This window comes from Callithrix jacchus, chromosome 3 (assembly GCF_049354715.1).
Source record: "Callithrix jacchus isolate 240 chromosome 3, calJac240_pri, whole genome shotgun sequence".
Taxonomy (NCBI): domain Eukaryota; kingdom Metazoa; phylum Chordata; class Mammalia; order Primates; family Cebidae; genus Callithrix; species Callithrix jacchus.
In genome coordinates, this window is record NC_133504.1 from 153,953,580 (window position 1) to 153,980,723 (window position 27,144).

Consider the following 27,144-nt stretch of genomic DNA (forward strand, 5'->3'; position numbering starts at 1 on the left):
ACACACAAACATAGAAATTTCTTTGAATTTGATCTTTTAAGGCTCTGTATATGTCCTGTCACAGTGTGATGAGGATATAGTTACTACTTTAGGGTAACTGATTTATATTTTCTTCTTTTAATAGTGCACTAGTGAAATTGATGAATAAGTCGATAGAGGGGACTGCAGATGATGAAGAGGAGGGTGTAAGTCCAGATACAGCGATTCGTTCAGGACTTGAACTTCTTAAGGTATTTTTGAAACAGTTTTGTTGCCATGTATTTCCGTAGGGTCATAATTTGCCTTCTTTTCAGGATATGCAAGTGTCAGACTTTATAGGAAGCTGTTTGAAAGATTAAAACTTGTGTTGGAAGTCAGATTATGTAAAAGTAACGTTTTTACATCATAACACAATGTATTATTTTAGATCATAAATCAATAGTTGTTTGTTTCACTGTTTATCATTTCCATACCTGCTATGCTTGTTAGTGATTGCTGTACAATTCAGTCTTAACTAAGTCATAGCAAGGTGTAGCTTAAAACTTTGTGGACAGGATATGTGACTAAATCTAGGGGGGTGGAATATCATCAAAGTGAGCAGTTTTTGGCGTATTTGTGGGATTCTTGGGAGACTAGCCTGACTAGATAAAAGCGGTGCTTTGGGGAATAATGGGAGACAAGGTTCCAGATTGTTGAGTGCCACTGGGTAAGCAAGGTACTGTCACCAGTTTTTAACCTGGCTTTCAACCAGCTGCAGCCCTTGATAGAGCTTTCATCAGATTAAATAAAAAGAGGAGTAGAAATTGAAGGCAAAGAGACATTGATACCACTGTGACATAAGGGAGACGAGACAACCAAGTACAGCGATGTTAGATAGAAAAAGAATGATGGGATCGGATTGTATTCTGAGAGTCTTAAATATCATTGCATTGAAAGAATTGATATGATGCCTCATTAATAAGATTTTAATTATATTTTTAATAATTGAGTTGTATTTTCAATTCGTTTTAAAAGTGAAGCCACCTTTAAGGCAATATATTTTAATGGATTGCTTTTTATTAGGTTTTTCTAATTTAATTCTCCAATTTTTTGTAAATAAAACCACATAACTAGATATTATTGCTCCAAATCTTGCCAAATGAGACAATATCTGCACTTACCATTAAATAAGTGCTTATTGAATTAATGGAGACCACCTCCTCGATTTCTCTTTCTCCTTTCTTCTATTTTCAGCCCTAATGTTGATACTACATTAACTGAATTGTTTCAACTTTATGGAAGGTTAACTCTTTAGACATGTATCTAAGTTGTTAAAAATTACTTAAGGGCATGTTTGTGCTGGTGTCATAAGGGAATAATTATATATTGTAATCATAATTAAAAGTTCACAATAGTGGCTTCTTTGTTGATAGTTATGATGAGTGATAGATTTCACTTGAAATATTTCCTTGGCTGGATACAATGGTTTTCACCTGTAATCCCAGCCAAGGCAGGAGGATTTCTTGAGCACAGGAATTGGAGACAAGCCTGGGTAACATAGCTAGACCTCAACTCTATAAAAAGAACAAAAGAATTTAGCCAGGCATGTGGTGCACCTGTAGTCTCAGGTCAGGGGGCTAAGGTGGGAGGTTGAGACCACAGTGAGCTGTGATGTTCCACCACATTCCAGCCTAGGTAACAGTGAGATCCTGTCTCAAAAAAGAAAAGAAAAAATTTCTCATAGATTATCTTTTTGCTAGTCAAAGGAAGCTCTGAGTTAGCATTTTGTTTACATTACACAAAGATTGAGTCATTAAGATGGAGGTTTTATTTCAAGTAAGCATTTCTTCACTTAAATACAATGTATTTATAAACTGGTAAGAGTTATTAATACTGTCAATCACATTCAATGAAAACAGAGCCATGTGTTTTGTGTTCCAAGTAGCAGAATAGACTAAGAGGTAAGGAAGAAAATAGGACAAAGGCTGTATGTCAATTGTGTACTTCTAAAGCTATATCTGTTTTTTCAGGTTCTGTCTTTCACACATCCTACCTCGTTCCACTCTGCAGAGACATATGAGTCCTTGTTACAGTGCCTAAGAATGGAGGATGACAAGGTAGCAGAAGCTGCTATACAAATTTTTAGAAATACAGGTCACAAAATAGAAACAGATCTTCCCCAAATACGATCGTGAGTACACTTTTTCTCCCATGGTAAATACAAAAGTTTCTAAGTATGGGAACCATAGAATAATTGTTTTCCTTCTGTGTAGGAAGATAGGAGAGAGGAAAGACAATTTTGATTTAGAAGCTACCTTTCCGTGTCCTCCTCTGTTTTCTCTCCCTTGCCTTACACACCTCTCCCATCATTAGAACAAAATTATTTTAAGATATTAAGAATCAAAAGTTATCACAGAATTTCGTGTTTTATTATATTTATGATTCATGTCTTTCTGATCCAGGTGTATTCATCTTTTTTCTGTAAATGGGTTATAAATTCAATAACTGTCACTTTACTATCACACCAAAAAATGGGGCAAATAGTTCACTTTGGCATCTTAAAAGGTTAAGGTGAAACTTCTGCTGAGATCTTATATTTAGACAAAGAAATTGCAGAAGACATCTTTTAGAGGGAAAAACACATTGCAAATAGCTGTTGAACCATATGTTCAGGGTATATGCAAGTAGTTCAGGGTATATTCAACTACATACCATTTTCCTCATATGGTAATCATAGGGCAAACAATCTCCTGAAGTTTTTATTAAATTTGTGAGCTAATAGTTTAACTTGTGAAATAATTCAGTGTTCATTGTATGTTCTCTTCATTCTCAGCATTATTCTGGCTGATTAAAAAAAAAGTTACCACAATCAGTCCCTGCCCTCAAGGAGTTTATAGACTAGAGATAATAAACTTTATATGTGTACAGCATAAAAAAAGATCATTGACACAATAGGATAAAGTTTTTGATGAGTTTTTCAGGGGAGGAAAACCTATACATTTTTTAAAGACAAAGAATCTATTCTTAGAGGAATTCTACCTCAAAGGAAGCAATTGAAAATGAGTATAGATGGAAGAGTTAACTTTGGACATGAGGAATAAAACACCTTATTCATAAGACTAATGGAGAAGAAAGGAAATAATCACTGGAACCCAGAAAAGCCCAATACTAAAGACCTCAATAACAACCCTGATGGCATCACTGGATTATAGCGCTCTAGAAAAAACAAGAAGAAATGTTAAAGTTGACTTCTGTATTATTTTATTTAGCTAAGAATAATTAGTAATACATTTAACAACAGTTTCATCAAAACTGTCTTCGTCATTCACTAGTGTTATTTTATAAGAGATGTGACTTTGGTAAACGGTATGGTGAAAGACTAAACAGATAGGAGAGAGGAAAGACGTCTTCCGTTTAGAAGCATAGTCATGACTCAGTCAAGGAAGTCTGTTAGGGCATGGACATTCCTATCTCATAATTCTAAAGTCCGTAGAGGGAAGCTTCAGGTGTATTTATAAACATCAAATTAGACTTATACCAACTAGCATATGTTCCCATTTTTGGTTAAGGTGCATGGCTTGGAGCCTGCAGTATAGCTTTTCATGTCTAGCCTCCCATTATCGTAAGATGGCATTGTCACCCTTGCATTTGATACCACTACCTTTATAATTTATAAAATAGGATCTTATAACATTAAATATATGACGTGTGTATGTGTGTATAAAACATTAAATATCTTTCTTTAAATATTTATTTGACTTTATCAATTTTCTTCTGATTATAAAAATACTTATATTCATTGTAGCAAACTGAAAACTAGAAAAAATATAGTGAAATAGTCACCGGTAATATTTTCTATGTATATTTTTTAATGAATGTTCATCTACTAGATGTTTGTCTATTTTTGTAGGTTCATATAAGCACACTATTTTCTTCATACTACCTAATGATTTTTTTCTATCATCAGCATTTAATTTTTGAAGACTGTTACATGTTTTTTCATCTTATCCTAACAGAAGACTGTTTTAGTTTACTTTTCATTGTCAATGTAGAAGTTAAGTGTATGGATTTTGAAAGAAATGCTAATTTTCAAATCCCAACTCTCAGTTTCCTAGCTTCATCATCTCAGGAGGCTTAAATAACATCTTTGTGCTTTAGTTTTCTCATCTGTGTAATGACTATAATAGTCTTCTTTGGGTGGATGCAAACATTCGTTGAATTAATCCGTATGTCAATACCTAGAATTATGTCTGGCACATAATAGTTAGATATTTTTATTGCCATTCTGCTGATATATATGTATCTGTATCTTTGCATACTTTATTTCACTAGTATCATTTCAGCTGTTTAATACAGCTTGGCCTCTTGCTACTCTTTTTCCATAGCTACTTTGAAATAACTGAAGGGGATTATAAAAGGGAATTGAAAAATCAGCAATATCCTACTTAGAAGGTAAATGTAAAAACATGTCATGGGGTAAGCTTTAGATTATGGATTCAGGGTTGCTTGTTGTTTTGAATATTTGTGAAATAGCTTTAAAATAAAAATTGTCTCCTGAAGTAGGCTTTTTCTTGAGGCATTGTAGTTCTTGGTTGTACTTGAGGGTAGAGAGAGAGCTTTTTTAAGTCTTTCTTTAGCTCAGATAATTTTTTAAGAGAGGCTTCTCTGCCAGCATCCATCTATATAGGGGAAGTGGAAGTCAACCAAAGGAATACTTGTTGTTTTATGGCTTTAAGAAAAAAAAAAAAAAAAACTATATTATTTTTTGCAGGACCTTAATTCCCATTTTACATCAAAAAGCAAAGAGGGGTACTCCACACCAAGCAAAACAGGCTGTGCACTGTATACACGCCATATTCACAAATAAAGAAGTCCAGCTTGCACAGATTTTTGAGGTATATCTAATACATAGGTTGTGTTTATGTTGGTCTTTATTTTTTAAGCTCTGTAGTTTGATGAAGATGGAAGCTAGATTTTTTTAAGCTGTTTATATGTAGACCCCTAGAATATAAATTCCTTGGGAGCAGGAATTCTTTCTATTTTATATGGTACCGAATTCCCAGCCTTTAGATTAGATTATATGTTCTTGTACTTCATATTGAAGGATGTTTTGTGGTTTTTGTTATTTAGTTTCTTTTTGAGACAAGGTCTGACTTTGTCACCAGTGCTGGAGTACAGTGGTGCACTCTGCTCACTGCAGCCTTGAACTCCTAGGTTCAAGCAGTCCTCCTGCCTCAGCCTCCCAAGTAGCTGAGAGTACAGACACATGCCATCATGCCCAACTAATTTTTGTATTGTTTATAGAGATGAGGTTTGCCATGTTGCCCAGGCTGTTCTCAAACTCCTGGACTGAAGTGATTCACCCAAAGCCTTAGCCTTCCAAAGTACTAGGATTACATACGTGAGCCAACACACCTGGCTTTATGTGTTTATATTAGAACATTTTACTTAATTTTAGCCTTGTTGGCTCAGTGGTGCATTTATTCTCAGAAAGTATTAGTAGATAATTTTGAACAATCCAGTTTGAAGTACCAAATAACCCTATCTGAAAATTAATCCTGTTTCCCTTTCTTTACATATGATGATTGGCCTCATTTTACAATTAGAAATGTATTTCTAAAAATAAAACAAAAATAAAGCAAAAAATATAAATGTATTTCTATTATAAGTTGGAGATAGTGTGACCAAAACCCAGTGAACTTTTACTTTATATGATTTAAGATGATTTAATAAAATGTTCCCACAGGGTGAGAACTCCACCAATATAGCAAATCCATTGTTGTAGATTAATAAAAAATAATGCTGATTTGGTGAAGCAAAAAATGTTTTCTTTTACTTGGGTTTATTTTTTTCTTTTGTCTTTTTCTACATTTTTTAAATCTTGCTAAAATTTAGTAGGTGAATTAAGAACCAAGTGTCTAACGTGGTTGAAGTGGTTATGATCATATTAGAGCAGGTTGGTTTGGGCATGATAAATTCAGTAGAATGTCTAGATATTTATAAAACAAATTGGTAATTTTGTCTGTTTTATTTTTATAGCCACTCAGTAGGAGTCTGAATGCTGATGTGCCAGAACAACTTATAACTCCATTAGTTTCATTGGGCCACATTTCTATGTTAGCTCCAGATCAGTTTGCTTCCCCAATGAAATCTGTAGTGGCAAATTTTATTGTGAAAGATCTGCTAATGAATGACAGGGTAAGTTTCTCATTTAATTAAATTGAGAATCATGAGGTTAAGACTATTTATATCTTTGTCACAGAAACACTTCTGATTCTATGTACTTTTCTTTTTCTTTTAAATTATTCTATATTGGTTCTATTTATTTATTACTTACTTATTTAAGTTCCAAACTACTTCCTGATTTGATAGTAGCTATTACTACTAGAATTTCACACTTAACAAATAAAAATCAGAACATGGGATTTGGGAATCATGAAAGTTAAATATAACTAAAAGCTATTGTCCTGACCTTCAAAAGACAGCTTATAATTTTCTGGAATGCTAGAATTGGTTTTTTTGTTTTGTTTTGCTTATTTGTTTTAGAGACAGTCTCGCTCTGTGCTCCAGATTGGAGTCCAGTGGTGTGATCTCGGCTTACTGCAACCTCTGCTTCCTGGGTTCAAGTGATTCTCCTTCCTTAGCCTCCTGAGTAGCTGGGATTACAGGCACTTGCCACCACACCTGGCTAATTTTTGTATTTTTTAATAGAGATGGAGTTTTGACATGTTGGCCAGGCTGATATTGAACTTCTGACCTCAGGTGACCCACCTACCTTGGCCTTCCAAAGTGCTGGGATTACAGTCCTGAGCCACCATACCATGCCTGGCTAGAAGCTGTTTTATCAAACATTGTTAGAAATGTAAATGTAAGTGGATTAGCCAGGTGTGATGGCAGTCACTTGTAATCCTAACTACTTGGGAGGCTGAGGCAGGAGAATTACTTGAACCCGGTAAGCAGAGGTCACATTGAGCCAAGATCACACCATTGCACTCCAGCCTGGACAACAAGAGGGAAACTCTGTCTCAAAAAAAAAAAAAAATTAAGTGGACTTGAATTTGACTAATTTTTAAGATATTACACTGTACTTTTAGCATGAGATTTATTGATGTCTCTGTGCTCTGATTTATTACCTCTGGGTTGGAATGTATAGACTGAAAAGACTTCCCAAATGATTTTGGAAACACACCTTGATTAAGAAGCACTGCTGGCCCGGTGTGGTGGCTCACACCTGTAATGTCATCACTTTGGGAGGCCAAAGAGGGTGGATCACCTGAGATCAGGAGTTCGAGACCAGCCCGGCTACATGGTGAAACCCCATCTCCACTAAAAATACAAAAAATTATCCAGGAGTGGTGGCAGGTGCCAGTAATCCCAGCTACTTATGAGAGGCTGAGGCAGGAGAATTGCTTAAATCTAGGAGGCAGAGGTTGCAGTGATCCAAGATGGTACCACTGCACTCCAGCCTGGACAAAAAGAGCAAGACTCTGGTCTCAAAAAAAAAAAAAAAGAATCACTGTCTTAACAAATGGATCTAAATTAAATCATTTGTTATTCTGTAAGATACAAACCATTCTTTACATGCTGGATCATTGTGGATGACTTATAATTAAGTACTAATTTGCCACAAAACCAGTTTATCTAAAGTTTATAACTTTCTCATATGGTTTGATAGGCTTGAGGCCTCAATATCAAGAACTTAAAGATACCTGCTCATACACCTTTCGTATTTGTACCACCTCCCACTTTTGAAGGCAGCAGACAAGAGGAGAGCAACGTGGCCTAAGTCTCATTTCCCACCCCAAATATTCTTGCAGTTTTTACTCTTGATAGATGTGGTTGTCAATAAATGTGAAATTTAACATACCTCCTAAATGATAATTGTTGATAGATTATGTTTTCAGATGGTCTTTTTTTAGTGATAAAATATACATAATATCTAATATGCCATTTTTAAGTGTAAAATTCACTAACATTATAAACAGCCACATTGTCATCTAATCACCACCACCCCATCCATCTCCAGAATTTTTTCATCATCCCAAACAAAGCAACAATTCTCTATTCTACTTTCTGACTCGAAGACTACCTATTCTACATATCTCTTATCCATGTTGTAGTATGTGTCAGAATGTTGTTCCTTTTGTGGCTAGTGTTTTATTGTATGTATATATCCCATAGTTTCTTTGTCTGTTGATGGACACTTGGGTTGCCAGTAGGTAGCTGTTAGCTATTGTGAATAACGCTGATAGGAACATTTTTGTTACTGTTCTCTTATCTCTTGGGTATGTATCTAGGAATAACATTATTGGGTTACAGTTTCCTTTTAAAAAAATAGCCATACTAGTGGATATGAAGTGGTATCTCATTGTAGTTTTGATTCGCATTTTCCTAATAAATAATAACGTCAAGGATATTTTTTGCGTGCTTATTACTATCTGTAATATCTTCTTTGGAGAGCTGTCTATTAAATTCTGTCACCTACTTCTTTTTTTAAAAAAAAGACATGGTCTGATTCTGTCACCCAGGCTGGGGTGCAGTAGCACAATTTTGGCATACTGCAACCTCTGCCTCCCAGGCTCAAGCAATACCTCCTGCCTCAGCCTCCCGAGTAGCTGGGACTACAAGCACATGCCAACGTGCCTGGCTAATTTTCATATTTTTAGTAGAGACAGGGTTTCATCATGTCGTCCAGGATGGTCTTGATCTCTTGACCTTGTGATCCACCCTCCTCGGCCTCCCAAAGTGCTGGGATTACCGGTGTGAGTTACCTGCGCCCAGCTAATTTTTGTATTTTTTTAAAGACGGGGTTTTGCCATGTTGCCCAGGATGCCTTTGTCCACTTTTAGTTAGGTTGCTTCTTGTTGAGTTTTAAGAGTTATTTACATTTTCTGTATATTAAAACTTTTGTCAGATATTTACCATATCCCAGATCATGAAGATTTCCCTATGTGTCATCTTTTTCAGAGTTTCAGTTTTAGCTCTTGTTCTTTTGTTTGTTTGTTTTTTAAGACAGAGTCTAGCTCTGTGGCCCAAGCTGGAGTTCAGTGGCTCGATCTTGGCTCTCTGCAACCTCTGCCTTCTGGGTTCAAGCGATTCTCCTGCCTCAGCCTCTGTAGCTGGGATACAGGTGCATGCCACCATGCCTGACTAATGTTTTGTATTTTTAGTAGAGATGGGGTTTCACCATGTTGGCCAGGATGGTCTTGATCTCCTGACCTTGTGATCCTCCCACCTTGGCCTCCCAAAGTGCTGGGATTACAGGTGTGAGCCACCATGCCTGGCTGGTTTCACCTCTTAAATTGAGATCTTTGATTCATTCTGAGTTAATTTTTATATATATTAACATCTATTTTTTTTTTTGTCTGTTTGGTTTTTTTCTTACGGATATCCAGGGTGGTGGTGGTGTTTTGAGACAGAGTCTCACTCTGTAGCCCAACTTGGAGTGCAGTGGCACAATCTCAGCTCACTGCAATCTCTGCCTCCCAGGTTCAAGCATTTCTCCAGCTTCTGCCTTCCGAGTACCTGAAACTAGAGCCATACTCCTCCATGCCCAGCTAATTTTTTTTTGTAGTTTTAGTAGAGGCGGGATTTCCCCATGTTGGCCAGGCTGGTCTCAAACTCCTGACCTCAAGTGATCCACTTGCCTCAGCCCCCCATAGTGCTGGGATTACAAGTGTGAGCCTTTGCCCCTGATCAGATACCCAGGTTTTCTAGCACCATTTTTTGAAAAGACTTTTCTTTTCCTAAAGATTGGTCTTGGCACCCATGTTTAAAATGAATTACCATATATGCAAGGGTTTTCTGGGTTCTCTATTCCATTGATCAATATGTCTATCTTTGCCGGTACCAGCCCACACTCTTGATTACTGTAGGTTTCATAGTAAGTTTCAAAATTGAGAAGTATGAGGCTTCTAACTTTGTTCTTTTCCAAGTTCTGATTGGTGATCAACATGAAAACTTAACACAGAGAATGTGTTGATCGACATGAAAAACTGAATCAGCAAAAGCTTAAATTTTTGTTTCATGCTGGAAGCTAAATTTATTCAATTGTCTATAGTCAACAGGTGAAAAGAATGGAAAACTGTGGTCTCCAGATGAAGAGGTTTCACCTGAAGTACTAGCAAAGGTAAATGTGTGTAGGTCTTGGTAATCTTCGCATTTTAAAAAGACGCATTTGTAGGTATCCTCCTCACCTTTTTAAAATTTAGTAAATACAGATGGTATCTTGCTGTGTTGCTCAGTTCAGTCTTGAACTCCCCAGCTCAGCTGATCCTTGTACTTCTGCCTCCCAAAGTGCTGAGATTATGGGCTTGAGCCATTGTACCTAGCCAGTAGCCTTTTTTTTTTTTTTTAATTAAATGTAATGGTTAATAAGCATTTGTTAAGAAGGTGCTTTATTTTAAAATCCATTGTAAAAATTGTTTCTTGAAGACACTGTAGTTTTCATTGTTTATTATATGTCATTGTCTTCTGCCTGCTAAAACAATCTCAATGAGGCTGTTTTATAGAGAGATTGTTTATAGAATGACGGTGCTCAGAAGCGTCTTAAAGCCAGCACCACCACCGCTATCTACAAGCATATGAATATTAACTTGGCAAAGATTGATATTTGTCAAGCTGCGCACTGTGACTCACACCTATAATCCCCGCACTTTGGGAGGCAGAGGCAGGAGGATCACTTGATCCCAGGAGTTGGAGACCAGCCTGGGCAGTGTCTCTACAAAAAAATAAAAATAATTTAGTTGGACTGGGCACGGTGGCTCACATTGGTAATCCTAGCTCTTTGGGAGGCCAAGGCGGGCAGATCACTTAAGGTCAGGAGTTTGAGACCAGCCTGGCCAACATGGTGAAACTCCTTCTCTACTAAAAATGCAAAAATTAGCCAGGCGTGGTAATACATGTCTGTAATCCCAGCTACTTTGGAGGCTGAGGCAGCACAGTTGCTTGAACCTGGGAGGTAGAGGTTGCAGTGAGCCAACATTGCACCACTGCCCTCTAGTCTGGGCAACAGTGAAACTCCGTCTAAAATAACAAAAATAATTTTGCTGGGTGTGTTGGTGCACGCCTGTATTTCACCTACTCAGGAAACTGAGAGGCAGGAAGATCGCTTGAGCCCAGGAGGTCAAGGCTACAGTGAGTTGTGATTGTGCCAGCCTGGGCGACAGAACAAGACCGTCTAAACAAAACAAAATCAAAAAAATGTAGATGATTGTTACTAAATTTGGGACATTTAATAGATATAAAGTAAAGCTCAGTTTAACAGTGGCAGGTTTGGGGTTTTAAATAAGCTTGTATCATCATCTTTGATAATCTGTTTTACTTTGTGTTGCTTCATAGTCATCGTATATTCTATCAATTCATTTTTCCAGGTTGTCAATCAATAAATTTAATGAATAATACTTTGATTTTTTGGTTAGCACTTTTTTTTTTTTAAACGGAGTCTTATTTTGTCACCCAGGCTCTGGAGTGCAGTGGCACAATCTCAGCTCATTGCAACCTCCACCTCCTGTGTTCAAGCAATTCTCCTGCCTCAGCCTCCCAAGTAGCTGGGACTACAGGCATCTGCCACCATGCCTGGCTAATTTCTGTATTTTTAGTAGAAAATTCTCATGCCTCAGTATTTTTAGTAGAAAAGGGGGTTTACCATGTTGGCCAGGCTAATCTCCAACTTCTTACCTCAGGTGATTCACCCACCTCGGCCTCCCAAAGTGCTGGGATTACAGGCATGAGCCACTGCACCCAGCCTTTGGCTAGCTCTTTCACATATATTGCTAACAGTCTTTTGACTAGACATCTCCAACTAGCTATGACTACCAATGATTATAGAAACTCCCATTTTTTGGTCAGAATGTTAAATGAGACTGAATCAGAATTGATGGTTTCTTTAAAGTAGTTTTTCAATGCTACAAAACTGTAAAACTCTGAAGTTATTTTCAGTTACTGCAGTCAGTACAGTGTTGTTGTTTTTGTTTTGGTTTGGGGTTTGTTTTTTTTTTTTTGAGATGAAGTTTTGCTCTCTCACCCAGGCTGGAATGCAGTGATACACAGTCTCAACTCACTGCAACCTCTGCCTCCTAGGTTCAGGCAATTCTCATGCCTCAGCCTCCTGAGTAGCTGGGACTACTGGTATGTGCCACCATGCCCAGCTAGGATTTTGTTTTGTTTTGTTTTGTTTTTAGTAGAGACGGGGTTTTTTATTCTAGACAGTGTTTCACGATGTCGGCTAGGCTGGTCTCTAATGCCTGACCTCCAGTGATCCACCTGCCTTGGCCTTCCAAAGTGCTGGGATTATAGGCATGAGTCACCAGGCCTGGCCTGTATAGATTAAGTTGTTGTTTTCTAAGTGTGTATTTTCAAATAGTTTCAAAATCTTGGACAAGCATCTAAGTATGAAAACCTAGGCCGGGCACGGAGGCTCACACCTATAATCCCAGCACTTTGGGAGGCTGAGGTGGGTGAATCACCTGAGGTCAGGAGTTCAAGACCAGCCTGGCCATCATGGTAAAACCCCATCTCAAAAAAAAAAAAAGGAAAGAAAGGAAAGGAAAGGAGAAAGGAAAAAAAATAATAAAACCTAAATTCTGAAACCAGACTTTTGAGCAAGTTAACTATCATAGCAGTGTCTCAATTGCCTTATTGGTTGGGAAAAAATAATAATCTTCCTCATAAGACTTTTTTGGGAGATTAAATAAGTTAATACATGTACAGCTCTAAGAAAAGTGCCTGGCACTGGTTAAGCACAGAGTAAATATTAGTTCTTACTGTTATTGATATTATCCCCTTATTTAATAAAATTTCTGCTGATGGAGATAAGTAATTTCATTGATCTAATATAAATTAATTTTCCCTTTAATTGGAATTTTAAGTTGCTTTCTTTTTTTAGCATGTTAATATTTTATAGGTGCAGGCAATTAAACTTCTGGTAAGGTGGCTGTTGGGTATGAAAAACAACCAGTCTAAATCTGCCAATTCAACTCTTCGGTTATTATCAGCGATGTTGGTTAGTGAGGGTGACCTGACAGAGCAAAAGAGGATCAGGTGAGATTTTTCTTTCTTTCCAGTTTTCTTAATGCTGAAATTTTGGTATAAATTATGTAAGAATTATTTACCTAATGAATACTGAATGGTGTAATTACACCTAGTTCTTCTGGATCAAATCTTCTGTACTCATTTAGGGTTTTTCTGTCTAATAGTATTGTTATTTTAATAGTGCCACTATAGTTTTCTTCATATGATTACAAATATGTAATCATAGTCACTATATTGTAATATTACAGTTAGCATCAACATTTGGTTCAATTAAGCAAGTATTTGTTAAATTTCTACTGCATAAAACACCGTGAAAAGCATTGCAGCAAAAATAGGAAAAGTCCCTGCCTTCAAAGAGCTTCTCTGTATTAAAATGATTAAATAAGTGGAGTGACTTGAGTGCCATGAAAGTAATAAAAATTTCAGCGGCAAGTCAAAGAAGGGAGAGCTGAAGTCTTCTTGTTCTACAAAGTCGGGTGTGTGCACATGTATGTGCACACGCACAGATGGTTTACATTGTTACACATTTTCATTTTTAAGATGAAAATGAAAGCTCAATTTTTTTACAATCCTGGTTTCTTTCAAATTCTTGATTTGGTAGGGGCCGAGAGTACCAGCATAGATAACTAAAGAATTCTATGTATGATGCATTCCTTTTTTAAAATTTGTGGTAGAGGACAGCGGTTTAATCATTCCTTTATGAGGTTGAGCACAGTGGCTCATGCCTGTAATCCTAGCACTTTGGTTGCCAGGGCAGGTGGATCAATTGAAGTCATGTTGAAACCCTGTCTCTACTAAAGATACAAAAATTAGCTGGGTGTGGTAGCACAAGCCTATAATCCCACCTACTGGTGAGGCTGAGGCATGAAAATCGCTTGAACCCAGGAGGTCGAGGTTGCAGTGCGCCAAGATCATGCCACTGCACTCCAACCTGGGCTAGATATGTGGTACTGGTATGCAATTAATTTTTTAAAAAAGGATTTGAATTAGAAATGGGATCTCACTGTGTAGCTCAGGCTAGCTGGGCTCAAGCAATCCTTCTGCCTCAGCCTCCTGAATAGTAGGACTATAGGTGTGCACCACCACGCCCTATTTTTATCATCAAATAAGTGAAGGGCAGCCTTTTATAACACACTGATTACAGCTGAGTTAGGGATAATGAAAACTTTAAATTGGGGTAATTATGTACTATATGGCAAACAATGAGCTCTTACAAGTCAGTGATACCTAGGCAGAATATAGGTATAATAATGAGGCATAATAATGAGCTCTTAAAACTCAATGATACATAGGCAGGACCCCCAGTAGAGATGAAGACTAGCTATTATCAGTTTACTTTTAAAAGTTTAACATCACTAAAAGCAGTCAATACAATTTAAACTTAAGCAATGCCTCTTTTGCCTTACAAATCAGAAAGAAAAAAAAAATTTTAAGCAGTCATTCCTCAGTGTGATCAGGGAAATGGGTGTCTTCATTACCTCTGTGAATATAAATTGGCTTGACTCTGGCATTTTCCATCTAGACCCTCAAAAATGTTATCACGGCCGGGCGCGGTGGCTCAAGCCTGTAATCCCAGCACTTTGGGAGGCCGAGCTGGGTGGATCACGAGGCCAAGAGATCGAGACCACCCTGGTCAACATGGTGAAACCCTGTCTCTACTAAAAATACAAAAAATTAGCTGGGCATGGTGGCACGTGCCTGTAATCCCAGCTACTCAGGAAGCTGAGGCGGGAGAATTGCCTGAACCCAGGAGGCGGAGGTTGCCATGAGCTGAGATCACGCCATTGCACTCCAGCCTGGGAAACGAGCGAAACTCTGTCTCAAAAAAAAAATGTTATCCTTGACTCTTTATTGTTACACTCGTAATTCATGTGTGGAAAAGAACCATATGAAAGCATATACATAGAAGCATGTTCCTCCAGCATTATTTTCCATCACAAAAAATAGGGGAATGGTTAACCATGGAATGAACACCCATTAGATCCTAATTGGATATCATATAATATTACCCTTTCTAAGCCTCAATTTCTTCATCTTATGGAGTGAAAATGAATTGAGATAAAGCCTATAAACTCTTACCTGGCACAGAGTAAGCACTCTAATCGCTGTTACTTTCATTCCTGAATGAGTGTCATAGAAGCTATCTGAGGCTCCCTCATTGTTAACCAGTACTCATGTTAACAATCCTGTTGTCCAAGAATACCAGGTTTTATCCTCTGTATGCTTAGCAGTAAGCCCAGTGGGTTCAGGCTAGCTTTCTGCATTTCATAAAGCTGTCACAATAAATATGAAAGCCATGCTGTGTTCCACATAGAAGTCAAAGTAGACTCCCCTGCCACCCCATTTATTACCACATTTTATCACATAAATAGTAAGAATACACAGTGTGGGGGTGTGAATGCCAAGGCCTCATAGGTTCCATTTTGAAAACTTGATTCTGCAAAAGGAGGTCAGCACCAGGAACTAGTACCTAAGACAGACACTGGCTCTTATATTTCATATCCTTTACTTCAGGTATTTGTCTGATACTTCCCTCTTAACTGCAGCCCTGCCATTTCAGCAGACATTAAGCCAAATTCCTATTATGTGTGTATATTCAGGACATAGATTTTAAATGGTTATAGGTGATTTTTTTTTATTTTTTTAAATCAAGTTTTCTACAATCAACATGTATTCCTCTTAAAATGAGGGTTACAGCCCCTGATGTAAGAGTTCTTCCTATCCTTGCAATTACTGTGGTTGCATGAATAAGCAGAGTTGTTTGGTTGTGATGAAGTATCTAAGCTCGAGCTTGTCTAGAAATGAAGGCAGGTAAATTTGTAATCAAAAAGTCACAATGATTTGGTTTGATTGTGGAAGTCACAATCCCCTGTGTTCACGGTTCGTGGACTCAAAATAGCTTCCTATAGGTGTACGTTATGTCATTTTAAGCATAAATTATCCTCTAAGGACCTTACATTCAAAAAGGGACGAAAGCATCTTTATGAATGATAATGGTTATAGGAAATGTTTATTTCTTTTTTGTTTGTTTATAGTAAATCTGATATGTCTCGCTTGCGATTAGCTGCTGGTAGTGCCATAATGAAGCTTGCTCAGGAACCTTGTTACCATGAAATTATTACCCCAGAACAGTTTCAGCTCTGTGCACTTGTTATTAATGTAAGTAACAGTCTTATTTTTGTCAATTACTTGTCTTCAAAGTTGAATACATTTACTTTCTGTGGATACAAATTCATTTCTTATGTGAATATATGTACAAAAGGAACTGCTATTATTACCTGTTTAACTGTCTTTAAATTATTACATTATTTATTCCCCCCATGTAATTATTTTTTTTAATTGGAGAAGACATTAAAAATACTTAAACTGCTGGAGTTTTTTTAAAATAAATGTTTGCCAATTTAAGTATTTTTGTGCTGCTGTAGGATGAGTGTTACCAAGTAAGGCAGATATTTGCTCAGAAGCTGCATAAGGCACTTGTGAAGTTACTGCTCCCATTGGAGTATATGGCGATCTTTGCCTTGTGTGCCAAAGATCCTGTGAAGGAGAGAAGAGCACATGCACGACAGTGTTTGCTAAAAAATATCAGTATACGCAGGGAGTACATTAAACAGAACCCTATGGCTACTGGTAAGCAACTGAAAGTTCTCTGTATGCAAAATATTTTGTCAATGTATCCATTTTTTGGGGTTTTTTTTTCTGTTATGTGTTTCTATTATAGTTTATAATACAACTGGGAGTTTTATAGAATGCTGTCATTGTAGTTATGATGTACTTAAAAAGTGAACTCCTCATGAGTCCTATTTATATACTGCATTAACTCCTGGTTAACTGCATTTTTTCTATGGGATCAGCAGTGTGGTTTGATTTGAACATATTGCTCAGCAGTCAGACTATAATTTTTTCCTAGCTTTCTCAGGGACCTATTGGTTTTTTGGTTTTTGGGTTTTGTTTGTTTATTTGTTGCCCAGACTAGAGTGCCGTGGTGCGGTCTCGACTCACTGCAACCTCCGCCTCCCGGGTTCAAGTGATTCTCCTGCCTCAGCCTCCTGAGTAGCTGGGATTACAGACACCTGCCACCACGCCCGACTACATTCTTGTATTTTCAGTAGAGACGGGGCTTCAACATGTTGGCCAGGCTGGCCTCAAACTCCTGACCTCATGATCTGTCCTCAGCCTCCCAAAGTGCTGGGATTACAGGCATGAGGCACCACACCTGGCCAGGACCTATTGTTCAGTGGGTTTAATACCTGATACCTTTGACTTTAATATCTTTCAAAAGTGAAATATAACTGCATACCAAGTACCAGAGAAAGAAATTAAAAAGAAAAGTGAAGTGTAAAGTAGTTTAGTATCCAGCTATCATGTTGTGCCTAATTTAGAAATAACTGAGGGACAAAATGGAAACTTAAGTAGTTAAACTCAATCCACCAAGCCATTTCATAAAGGTTGTTTTTAATATTAAATAATGTTTTCACTTCAGAGAAATTATTATCACTGTTGCCTGAATATGTAGTTCCATACATGATTCACCTGCTAGCCCATGATCCAGATTTTACAAGATCACAAGATGTTGATCAGCTTCGTGATATCAAAGAGTAAGTCTTGTTTTTCAAGAATTCTAAAAATGATCTTTAGTTTTCAAAAAATGGTAAATTTTTTTACTGTTATTTCCATTGGAATTAGAATCTCCTTATGGTTTTTTTCATTTATTATAAATTGCCAGTTTTATCTTTCAAAAATTTTTCCATCTACGAGCTTTTGGTTGTTTGTTTTCTGTTTGTTTGTAGCTAGTTAAGCTATCTAAGTCTTTGAAATAGGTTATTTTGGTTATCTTAGTTATTATATTTGATTTTTACTGTTTATATTGAGATGAGTTATAAGAAGGGAAGAGCACTGAAATGTAAAATAATTGGAGTTGGAACTGAAAACATTGGAACATTTTTCATTCTTTGTTCTGTCTAGCATGCAATACATTTGAGCATCTTTAAAAGTTTATTGATACATAACTGTACACATTTGTGAGGTACACATATTTTGGTACATACATACAATGTGTAATGAGAAAATCAGAGTAATTAATATAACCATCCCCTCTTGAGCCCAGGCATTGGAGCTGCAGTGACCTATGATCAAGCCACTGCACTTCAGCCTGGGTGACAGAGCAAGACCCTATCACTAAAAAATTATTACAGTAAAATTTTTTAAATACACATAAATTATTGTTAACTATAGTACTATCATGTCAGAATTGATTCCTTCTATCAATTTTTGTACTTATTTTAGCGCTACTGTGCTATCAAATGTCAGAATTTATTACTTCTATTTTTGTACTTACCAGTCTGGGTATTTTTTTTTTTTTGAGACAGAATCTTGTTCTGTTGCCCAAGCTCGGAGGTTGCTTGTCTCACTGCATCCTCTGCCTTCTGGGTTCAAGTGATCTCCTACCTCAGCCTCCCAAGTAGCTGGGCAACAGGTGCCCGCCACTATGCCTGGCTAATTTTTTTTTTTTTTTTTGTATTTTTGGTAGAGATGGGGTTCCACCATGTTGACCGGGCTGGTCTCCTGACCTCGTGATTTGCCTGCCTTGGCCTCCCAGAGTGCTGGGATTACAGCAATGAACCATTGCACCCGACCAACCAGTCTCTCTTTATCCTCTCTTCCCTTCTATGCTTGACAGTCTCTCGTAGCCACCCATCTACTCTCTGCCTGTATAAGATCTGCCTTTTAATTTTTTTAAATGAGACAAGGTCTTATTCTATAACTCAGACTGGAGTGCATTGGTGTGATCAGGGCTTATTGTACCTCAACCTCCTGGGATAAAGCAATCTCCCACCTCAGCTTCCTGAGTAGAAGGGACTACAGGCATGTGCTACCATGCCCAGCTAATTTTTATATTTTTTGTAGAGCTGATATCTCACTGTGTTGCCCAGGCTGATCTCAAACTCCTGGACTCAAGCGACCCTCCTGCCTCAGCCTCCCAAAATGCTACGATTATAGGCATGAGCCACTGCCTGGCCTTCACTCTTACAGTGCCCACGTAGGAATGAGGTCATGTGATATTTGTCTCTGTGCTTGACTTATTTCACTGAACCTGAGATGACTTCAAGGTCTGTTCATGTTGCTGAAAATGACAGAATTTCATTGTTTTGGGGAGGGGAGTCGGGGGGTGGAGTCTCCCCTGTCACCTGGGCTGGAGTGCAATGGCGTAATCTTGGCTCACTGCAACCTCCAACTCCTGGGTTCACACGATTCTCCTGCCTCAGTCTCCCGAGTAGCTGAGATTACAGGCGCAAAGCGCACACCAGCACACCTAGCTAATTATTTGTAATTTTAGTAGAGACAAGGTTTCACTGTGTTGTCCAGATTGGTCTCAAACTCCTCACCTTATGATTTACCCACCTTGGCCTCCCAAAGTGGTGGGATTAGGTGTGAGCCACCATTCCCAGCCGAATTTCATTCTTTTTTATGGATGAATAATTTTTCATTGTGTGTATGTAGTCAGCATTTTCCTAATTAATTTATCTGTTAAGGGACACTTAGGTTGATTCCAGTATCTTGGCTCTTGTGAATAGTGCTGCAGTAAACATGGAAATGCATCTATCTCTTAGATGTACTAATTTTCTTTCTTTTTTTTTTTCCTCTCTATGTTTTTGAGAGAGAGTCTTACTGTGTCACCAGACTGGAATACAGTGGTGTTATCTCAGCTCACTGTAACCTCTGCCTCCCCACTTCAAACAATTCTCATGCCTCAGCCTCCCAAGTAGTTGGAGCTACAGGCGCGTACCACCACGTCCAGCTAATTTTTGTATTTTTAGTAGAGACTGGTTTTTGCCATGTTAGCCAGGCTGGTCTCTAACTCCTGGCCTCTAGCAATCTACCCGCCTGGGTCTCCCAAAGTGCTGGGATTACAGGCATGAGCCACCATGCTGGCAAGATGTACTGAATTCCTTTATTTTGGATATGTATCCAGCAGTGGGATTGCTGGAATATATGGTAGATCTGGTTTTGGTTTTGTTTTATGTTGGTTTTTTTTTTTTTTTTTGAGGAACTTCTTTTTTTTTTTTTTTTTTTTTTTTTTTGAGACGGAGTTTCGCTGTTGTTACCCAGACTGGAGTGCAATGGCACGATCTTGGCTCACCGCAACCTCCACCTTCTGGATTCAAGCAGTTCTCCTGCCTCAGCCTCCCGAGTAGCTGGGACTACAGGCGCTCACCATGCCCAGCTAATTTTTGTATTTTTAGTAGAGACGGGTTTCACCATGTTGACCAGGATGGTCTCGATCTCTTGACCTCGTGATTCACCCACCTCGGCCTCCCAAAGTGCTGGGATTATAGGCATGAGCCACCGCGCCCGGCTCTTTTTTTTTTTTTTTTCCCAATAGAGATAGGGTCTTGTTGTGTTGCCCAAGCTGGTCTTGAACTCCAGGGGTTAACCAGTCCTCCGACCTTGGTCTCCCAAACTGCTAGGATCACAGCAATGAGCCACTACACCCAGCCTGAGGAACCATCATACTGTTTTCCATAGTAGCTTCCCCACTGACTGGAGCACTGAGCAATCACCAAAATCCAACCACAATCCATGTCCTGCTCTTTTCATCCCAGGTAGTTCAGCCCATCTAGCACTCTCAGTGGTTCTCCTGGGACAGGACTGGAGTGTGCTGCCCAGACCTGTGGAGAGCTCAGAGTTCCACCGCCAGTTCCCTCCTCTCATCTCAGAAACAACCAGTCTAGGGAAATTGTGTGCAAGTGGTGTTCTGACAGTTTAGGAGACCAGGGTGGTGCAGCCTGAAATTGAACTGTTTCTCTTACCAGTGGTGGCTTTGCTCAGTTCTTTTCCCCCTACTTCTGATGCATTAAAGATGGTATTCTTGTCTTAAATATTTTCTAGATGTTCTCCCATCTTGCTGAAATCATTTCCACTTTTGTATATCTTTAAACATCATTTTTAAATTACCTTGTAAATTGAAGTTCCAAATAATGTTTTTCATGGTGGCTCTCACCTGGTAATCCCAACTACTTGGAAGGCTGAGATGGAGGGATTGCTGGAGCCCAGGAGTTGAAGGCTGCAGTGAGCTGTAATTTGGCTACTGCATTCCAGCCTGGGTGACAGAGGAAACCCAGTTTGTTTTTTTGTTTGTTTGTTTAAATTTTTCAAAATGTAGTTACATGACTTTATGAAAATTAGGAAGTTACTGTGTCAGAAACAATTTTTTTGTTAATTGTGGTAAATATATATAGCAAAACTTGTAGTTTTTTTTTTAACCACTTTTAATCATACAGTTAAGTGGAGAAATGTCTAGTGACTTTGCCTTTTTATTAATTGGGGTTTTTTTTTGTTATTGAGTTGTAAGAATTCTTTATACATTTGGTTGCTTGTCTCTTTATCAAGTGTATAATTTAAATTTTTGATAGTATCCTTTGATGCATGAAAGTTTTGTTTTTGTTATTTCTCCAGTCTGAAGTTCAATTCAGGTATAAGAAAGGTTTTACTTTAATGAAGCCCAGTGTATTTTTTCTTTTGTTGCCTATACAGGACTTTTGTTGTCATAATTAAGGAACCAAATCAAGTTCATAAAATTTTTTTACTGTATTTTTGGCCAGGCATAGTGGCTCATGCATGTAATCCCAGCACTTTGGGAGGCTGAGGCAGGTGGATCAGCTGAGGTCAGGAGTTCGAGACCAGCCTGCCCAACATGGCGAAATCCCATCTCTTACTAAAAATACAAAAAATTAGCCTGGCATGGTGACAGGCACCTGTAGTCCCAGCTATTTGGGAGGCTGAGTCAGGAGAATAGCTTGAACCTGGAAGGCCAAGGTTGTGCCACTGCACTTTAGCCTGGGCAATAAGAGAAAAACTCTGTCTTTGAAAAAGAAAATTTTACTGCATTTTCTTCCAAGACATAATTAATATGTTTAGCTCTATATTTAAGATCTTTGATCCATTGTAATTGTTGCATGTGGTATAAGGTAAACATGCAGATTTATTATTTTGCTTGTGAATATCAAAGTTTTCCAGTACCATTTGTTGAAGAGACTGTTCTTTCCCCAAAGATTAGTTTTGGCACCCTTGTCTGATATCAACTGACTATATATGCAAGGGCTTACTTCTGGACTCTCAATCTTATTTAGTTTTTCTATATGTCTAGCCTTATACCATGTAACTCTTTCATTATGATAACTTTATAATAAGTTTCAGAATTGGGAAGTCTGATTCCTGTTCTTTTTCAAGATTGTTTTGGCTTTTGATATTTCCTATGAATTTTAGCTTGCATCTTTCTTTCTTTCCTTCCTCCCTCCCTCCCTCCCTCCCTCCCTCCCTCCCTCCCTCTCTCTTTCTTTCTTTCTGACAGAGTCTCACACTGTTGCCCAGGCTGTAGTGCAGTGGCGCAATCTCAGCTCACTGCAATCTCTGCCTCCTGGGTTCAAACAATTCTCCTGCCTCCACCTCCCATGTAGCTTGGCCTACAGGTGTGCACCACCACACCCGGCTAATTTTTTTGTATTTTTAGTAGAGACGGGGTTTCACCATATTGGCCAGAATGGTCTCGATCTCCTGATCTGGTGATCCGCCTGCCTTGGCTTTCCAAAGTGCTGGGATAACACATGTGAGCCACTGTGCCCAACCGCATTTATCTATAGTTCTAAAAAATTAAATTATAATTTTGATAAGGATGGCATTAAATCTGTTTATTGCCTTGGGTGGTATTGTTATCTTACCAGTATTAATTCTTCTACTCCATTAGCACAGGATGTCTTTGCATTTATTTAGGCCTTTAATTTTTTTTTCTACACTGTTCACTAGTTTTCTGGGTACAGGTCTTTGTCTTCCTTGGTTAAATTTATTTCTAAACATTTTATTCTTGGCGAGGCTTGGTGGCTTACACCTATAATCCCAGCCGCTTTGGGAGGCCAGGGCAGGAGGATCGCTTTGGCTTAGGAACTTGAGAACAGCCTTGCAGCATAGTGAGACTCTGTCTCTATTTTTTAAAATTAAAAAGAAAATGGGTTATTGTTGCCTCCAAGTATTATTAAGGCACTCTCTATTTCTCCCTTCAGTTCTGTCCATTTTTGCTTCATAGATTTGGGGATTTTGTTTGTTTTGTATATATTTATTATAGTCATATTTTCTTGCTGGATTGGCCTTTTATCAGTATAGTCCTTGTGGTCTCTTGTAACCTTTTTGACTTTAAATATGTTTATCTAACAGCCATTCATCTCTCTTTGGGTTACTGTTAAATGAACTATCTTATGTCCTTTTACATTAAAAGTAGTTACTGATAAGGAGTTCGATTTGGTAAATAGCTGTATGTTTTCTGCATGTCTTGTTTTTTGTGGAATTCTTCCCATTTTTTCTCTTTCTTTTGTATTTGGTTGGCTTTTTTGTGGCAGACCTTTTGATTTCTTCTTTTTTGTAAAATTTTTAGATCTTTCATTAAGTTTTAGATCACAGCTGACATCTCACACTTATAACAACCCAGTTTAAATAATAGCAAATTTGTTTCAATAGCATATGGACGCATTGCTCTTCTGTATCTGTATTTTTTCTCCCTTTATTTTTTATTTTCACAAATCACATCTTTATAGACTATTTTCCCATTTACTTAGATTTACAGTTACTGTTTTATGCATTTTCCTTTTAAATCATGTATGAAAAAATGAGTTATGAGCCAAAGTACAGTAATACTGGCTTTTAAATGTACTTATATAGTTACTTTTACCAGATTTTATTTCTTCTTATGGCTTTAAATTACTATCTAGTGTCCTTTCATTTCAGCCTGATGGACTCACTTTAGCATTTCTCGTAAGACAGGTCTATTAATGACAAACTTCCTTTGCTCTTGTTTATTTGGAAATGTTTTAATTTTGTCTTTATTCTTGGACAAAAGCAAATCTTAAATAGGATATAAGATTCTTGGTTGACCAGTTGTTGGGGTTTTTTTTTGTTTGCTGTGTTTTTAGAACTTGAAGATATCATCCACTGCCTCTTGACCATAATGGTTTCTGACGAGAAATCAGCTGTTATTCTTCTTAAGGATCCTTTTACATGAGTCACTTCCTTGGCTGCTTTCAAGAGACCTTTATCTCCTCATCAGATGTTCCACCATTTGACCCTAATGTGTCCCAGTGTGGGTCTCAGATTTCATCCTGCTTGGAGATCATTGATTTTCTTGGATGTATAAATTCACATCTTTTATAAAATCTGCAAGTTTTTGACCATTATTTCTTCAAATATTTTTTCTGCCACTTTCTGTCTTTCTGTTTGGGAATTCCATGATATATATGTTAGTATTTCTGATTGTGTCTTGCAGGTTCATTAGATTCGGTTTTTCTTCATTCTCTTTTCTTTCTATTCAGACTGAGTGTTTCCAATTGCCTTATCTATAGGTTTGCTGAATCTTTTTTCTGCCTCCTGTAACCTGCCATTGAATCCCCCTAGAGTGAATGTTAAATTTCAGTTGTTACACTTTTCTGTCCTGGAATTCCTGCTTGGTTCCTTTTAATTATTTCTCTTTATCAGTATTCTCTACTTGTTCATATATATAATTATCTTTATTTCTTATATCTCATAGAGCATATTTAAGACAGTTGATTTAATGTCTTTGACAAGTAACTCTAAAAATCTGGGCTTTCTCAGGGTTGATTTCTAATTCTTTTTCTCCCCTGTGAATTAGTCATATTTTCCTGATTCTTTATGTGATTTGTAGTTTTTTGTTAGGAACTGGACATTTTAAGTACTATAATGTGATAACTAAAAATCTGATTTTTCCTCTCTTTCTAAATTCTTGTAGGATGCAGTCTACCATTCTGACTTTTCCAAACTACTTTCACAAATCTATATTGCTTGTTTCGTGTAGGCCTTGAAGTTATGGTTCTGTTATCTTCGGGTCAGCCTGTGACCTAACATAGATTCTCTTCACTGTTGAGATTTATTTCCTCTCCCTCGTCAAATCAGGTGTTTACTCCCTCGTTGCTGGGTCTCATGAGGGTTCAGAGTTCTGCACAGGTGATTATGACTGGTTTTTTCCAGCTTAATAGTTGTTTATTGCTGCAGTTGATCTCTGAAATTTCTTACTCTGCCATTTTTCTGACAGTAATAATTTATTTGAATTTGAAAAATTTTATTTAAATGTAAGTACGATTAATACTTTAATGTTTAATAATTACCTTTCTCCTTTGATAGTAAGAAAAAATTAAAAATGAATTTGTTAAGAAGAAAATAATTATTCATAACTATACCCCCTAAAAGCCCTTCATTGCTATTAACAGTTTGGTCTGTATCTTTCAATACTTCTTATTCTTCACATGTTCATACCTCCTTAACCAATATTTATATTTGTTAAGGTGTGCCACGTGTGCTAGGTTCTTGGGCTGTGAGGTTATATAATATGAATATCATATATATTCCCTTAAGGTTCACAATATAATGGAAGACGAAGAAAGGTAAAGAGGTGGTTACAATATGGCATGTGATATGTGCTCTGCTATTGTGGAAGTACCTAGAATAGGCATGTAACTCACACTTGGAAGGAGTCAGAAGTTAAAAAGAGAAGGAAGAAAAAAATAATCTGTAGAGCAGAACTTCTCTTTTTTTTTTGAGACGGAGTTTCGCTCTTGTTTACCCAGGCTGGAGTGCAATGGCGCAATCTCGGCTCACCGCAACCTCCACCTCCTGAGTAGCTGGGATTACAGGCATGTGCCACCGTGCCCAGCTAATTTTTTTGTATTTTTAGTAGAGACGGGGTTTCACCATGCTGACCGGTATGGTCTCGATCTCTTGACCTCGTGATCCACCCGCCTCGGCCTCCCAAAGTGCTGGGATTACAGGCATGAGCCACCGCGCCCGGCAGAGCAGAACTTCTAATAGTGTAGACTTTAGACATATCACTACTGGAAAGAACAGAGAATCGAAAAACAACCTAGAGGAAGAAAATGGGAGGTCAAAGGAATAGCAGTTTGGAAAATGTGTTAAGGACAGAGGAATGGTCAGGACCCAGCTAACATTCATTGGCTTTTTTATATGTTAAGTGTACTGGAAGTATTACCTCATTTATTCTTCAGAACAATTCTTGGGATAATTACTGTTGTTCCCATTTTGTTTTTGTTTTTGTTTTTGAGATGGGGTCTTGCTCTGTCACCCAGTTTGGTGTGCAGTGGTGTGATCTCAGCTGATTGCAGCCTTCAACTCCCAGGTTCAAGCAATTCTCCTGCCTCAGCCTCCTGAGTGGCTGGGACTACAGGCATGTACCACCTTACCCGGCTAATTTGTTTTTTGGGGGCAGGGGGTGGAGTCTTGCTCTTTTGCCCAGGCTGCAGTACAGTGGCGCCATCTCGGCTCACTGCATCCTCTGTCTCCCAGGTTCAAGCCATTCTTCTGCCTCAGCCTTCAGAGTAGCTCGGCTTACAGACATGCACCACCACACCTGATTAAGTTTTATATATTTTATCAGCAATGGGGTGTTTCGCCATGTTGGCCAGGCTGGTCTCAAACTCCTGGCCTCAGGTGATCCACCCGCTTCGACCTCCCAAAGTGCTGGGATTACAGGTATGAGCCACCATGCCCGACTTGTTCCCATTTTACAAATGAAGATCCCGGCAAGGGACACTAATAAGTGTCCTTTGAATTTAACATCAAACTGTATTTATTTACTCATTGGAAAATAAATAATTTTTTTAAATGTGTTTAGCAACAAAACACTCACTAATAACCTTGGCAGGGTCAGCTGCAGTAAAGCAATGCAGGCGAAAGCCAAATTGCCGAAAGATAAGGAATACATATCATTTAGACAAATCTTTTTTAAAAATTGGCTATGATTTGGGTAGAAAGAAGGCAATAGGAAGTATTTAAGGAGCCAGGGAATAAAGTGTGGTTGTAGGTAAAAAAGCAATTATGGTAGTAAACTGAGAGGTGAGGTCTTCAAAAAGAAGAATTGGTGAGGAGGTGCAATCCTAAGGATAGATAAAGGGAGATCCAGGGAATAAAATAATTTTCCAGGACTGCTGTTAAGTAGTTGAGGAAGTCTCATCTGATTATTTAGGTTTCTAAATGATATAGGAGCAAAATTTGCTCGTAGGTGAGAGTGGTAGAATTAGAGATGAGTAAAGATTGGTAATAGCTGCTGTGAAGAAGTAGCTAAAAATCCTGCTAACACAT

General features: G+C 38.0%; 2 protein-coding genes across 4 annotated transcripts in view; one reads left to right on the plus strand and one right to left on the minus strand.

Moving 5' to 3' along the window:
• LOC144581690 (uncharacterized) overlaps positions 1-27,144 on the minus strand; it is a 138,217-nt gene that overhangs the window by 97,397 nt on the left and 13,676 nt on the right. The window lies entirely within an intron of this gene.
• PDS5A (PDS5 cohesin associated factor A) overlaps positions 1-27,144 on the plus strand; it is a 157,734-nt gene that overhangs the window by 95,765 nt on the left and 34,825 nt on the right. For all 3 annotated transcript variants that reach the window (XR_013533134.1, XM_078367370.1, XM_078367369.1), the window contains exons 18-26: positions 125-230; positions 1,989-2,149; positions 4,730-4,853; positions 5,998-6,156; positions 10,019-10,087; positions 12,863-12,999; positions 16,026-16,149; positions 16,416-16,620; positions 17,474-17,588. Coding sequence is in view for 2 of the 3 variants with exons in the window: in XM_078367370.1 (XP_078223496.1) it covers positions 125-230; positions 1,989-2,149; positions 4,730-4,853; positions 5,998-6,156; positions 10,019-10,087; positions 12,863-12,999; positions 16,026-16,149; positions 16,416-16,620; positions 17,474-17,588 (1,200 nt within the window). In the remaining variant the exon portion in view is untranslated. The remainder of the gene's footprint in view (positions 1-124; positions 231-1,988; positions 2,150-4,729; positions 4,854-5,997; positions 6,157-10,018; positions 10,088-12,862; positions 13,000-16,025; positions 16,150-16,415; positions 16,621-17,473; positions 17,589-27,144) is intronic.